Genomic DNA, 2,622 nt, shown 5'->3' on the forward strand with positions numbered 1-2,622 from the left:
ATAAGAATATGATTTAAATTTAAAACTTGTAGGAATCAAACAAACAAACAAACAAACAAAAACCCTTTGAAACTAAATAGTTCAATGAAGTCATCATAATAAAATAAATACAAATATAAAATGAAACCGAAACACCACTGCTCATCCACTATTTGGCACAAAAGATGGACAGTATACTGTTTGCAAAGTTGTGGGGGTTGATTTTTATTTCTTAAACATTTTTTAAATTTAAATCATATTCTTATATTGCTTAATATATATAGTTTTTAAAATAATTTTAAATTGCTTTTATACATTGTTAAAATTTTATCTATCTTTATTTTATGTGTATGAGCGTTTTGCCTGTGTGTATGTATGTAAGTGTATCACATGCATGCAAACCCATGGAGGGCAGAAGAGGTTGTCAGATCCCCTGGAACTGGAGTTACAGGTGGCTGTTAGTTGGAAATGAATCCAGGTCCTTTGCAAGGGCAGCAAGTGCTCTGAACTGCCAAGTAATCTCTCCAGCCCCTTCTTTAATATTTTAAAAATGCATTTTGATTTTCTAAAGTCCTATATTAATTTTCATGAGACACCTAGTGTTGTACGTGTTAAAAGTCATTGTAAATTATATTTTCTCTAACGATAATAGGTAATATCTTATGAGATGCCAAGGAAACTCTAAATCCTTTGTCTTCAAGGGCAGTTAAGAGTTTTCCATGACCCATAGGGCAACCTAACATTAGTTTCCCAGAGCGCTAAAAGACAGTGCTAAAACACAGTTCTCTGTATAATGTGGTCCAGAATTTTATTCAAGGATGATTCTTTGAACATGATGGGGGTGGAGACTCATTAGTCAGTCTATTCAAGGTCCCCTTAGAAGTGCCTTCCTGGGGGATAATCCAGTGTGACTCCACTTGATACATTTCCATTTCAATTGCTCTGCCCCACATCCTGTCCTTGCTGCACTGCTGAGGTGGGTGCCCACATTTCTGAACTCTATTATTTGTGACCTATGTTGGCCTATTTCTAAGCATATCACCAATAAGATGTCATTGGACAAGACATTGCATTCTCAACAGCAACCGTGTTATGAATCAAATTCAATGTGACCTAAAAATTAAATTCATTTCACTTCACAGGGACTAGTCATTTAAAAATGATTATATAAGCCTGATGCACTAAGACTATACTTTGACAGAATTTCATCTTGGACTATAAAGGCTCTTAATATTTTTCTGCTGCTTGTGGTAATTTTTGTTTACTTTTTCTTTCAGGGTATATGAGAAATATTTACTTCCATCTGGCCTTCGTCAGCTGACCTTGAAAAACTTCGTGAGATGCTTTTCCTTAATGCAGTTTTATTCAGTTTTACTCTTTATACCTTAGCTCCAACGGCCCACCCACTCAACTGAGCAGTTAGGGATGGCCACTTTCTGTCTATTAGTTATGCATGTTTTCAGGAGCTGATTACTGACATATTTAATCTCTACTGCCAGAAAAAAATGTTGCTTTATTTTTCTAATTAGTTTTGCCTCTTATTAGAAAGATAATTAGAGCAATACTAACTAGTAAGCTAGAGGAAGGGAGTCACTTAACATTTTCAGAATGGTGAGGGCTAAGGGTGCTGCAGGCTTGTGTCTCTCCACTAGACTAATTCTTGACTAATTTCCACATCAGATTTTAAGAAGCTTTGGGGTCTTTTTATATTTAAATCTCTACTTTCTTAATCTAGACTACAAATGTGATCAAAGGGAAAAATATCTTATACTTTTATAGACAAATTTATAAATAAATTTTGAATTACTTCTATACAAATGGGTCATTTTTATTTTTAATGAAAACTCTTGAAAGGTCTGATTTTAATATTCCTATTTACAATCTGTATAGATCAAATAAAGAAGAACAGTCACTATTGGATACTCCTTTGGTCTTTATATTTATTAGTATAGTTCTCTAATCTTCTCAGCGTCAGAAATTTGTTTACTGAAAGGCCAATGTTTCTGTAAAAATTAACTAGACACAAATGCTGACACCTTATCTGATTTATAGGTTTGTTGGAAACTTGTTTTTTTCTGTGTTCTGTGCAACCTATTTCCTCTTGCTAATTTGTTAGACTTTCCTATTCAATTTCTGTGACCTTGAACTAGTTCATAGTTCTTAGAGTTCAAGAATATTGATTTCTATCCCTTGCAATTCAGTCCTATAGCCCTTTCCATCTCCCAGTTGCACTGAATTTAGTCTTTCATAGAATAAAGTTTGGAAGATATAGATAGATAGATGGTAGATGGATGGATGATAGATAGATATATGATATTTATATAGATGATAGATAGATGATAGATGGATAGAGTTTCTTGATAGCTGAGCAATCAATAGTACTTTGCAGCATTAAAAGCTAATCTCTTTTATCAGCTTCTCTGTTAAAATTAACTTTCTAAATCTCTGCTTTTGGGGAAACATTGGAACCTGAGCTGTTGGGCCATGAGACACAACAGGCGTGGTGGTGCCTTGCAGAAAGCACCATATTAGGTGTGGTGAAGGTGACTGAGAACAGATGGTGTTCAGGCAGTTTCTCTGGAATAAAAAATGCAGATACTCTGTTTTCCCTGCTCTCTGCCAACTGAAGCTGCATTAGTGCTG

At 34.6% G+C, this 2,622-nt stretch overlaps 1 protein-coding gene across 1 annotated transcript in view; it reads left to right on the top strand.

The window, feature by feature from the left end:
* The window catches only part of Epsti1 (epithelial stromal interaction 1), a 104,530-nt gene extending 102,783 nt beyond the window's left edge, over positions 1-1,747 (top strand). Inside the window, exon 12 of the mRNA XM_008854678.3 lies at positions 1,257-1,747. Within this exon, the coding sequence (XP_008852900.1) occupies positions 1,257-1,265 (9 nt within the window). The 3' untranslated portion in view covers positions 1,266-1,747. The remainder of the gene's footprint in view (positions 1-1,256) is intronic.
* Positions 1,748-2,622: the final 875 nt, after the last annotated feature.

Source organism: Nannospalax galili, unplaced genomic scaffold, assembly GCF_000622305.1.
Source record: "Nannospalax galili isolate Female #2095 unplaced genomic scaffold, S.galili_v1.0 scaffold386, whole genome shotgun sequence".
Classification (NCBI taxonomy): domain Eukaryota; kingdom Metazoa; phylum Chordata; class Mammalia; order Rodentia; family Spalacidae; genus Nannospalax; species Nannospalax galili.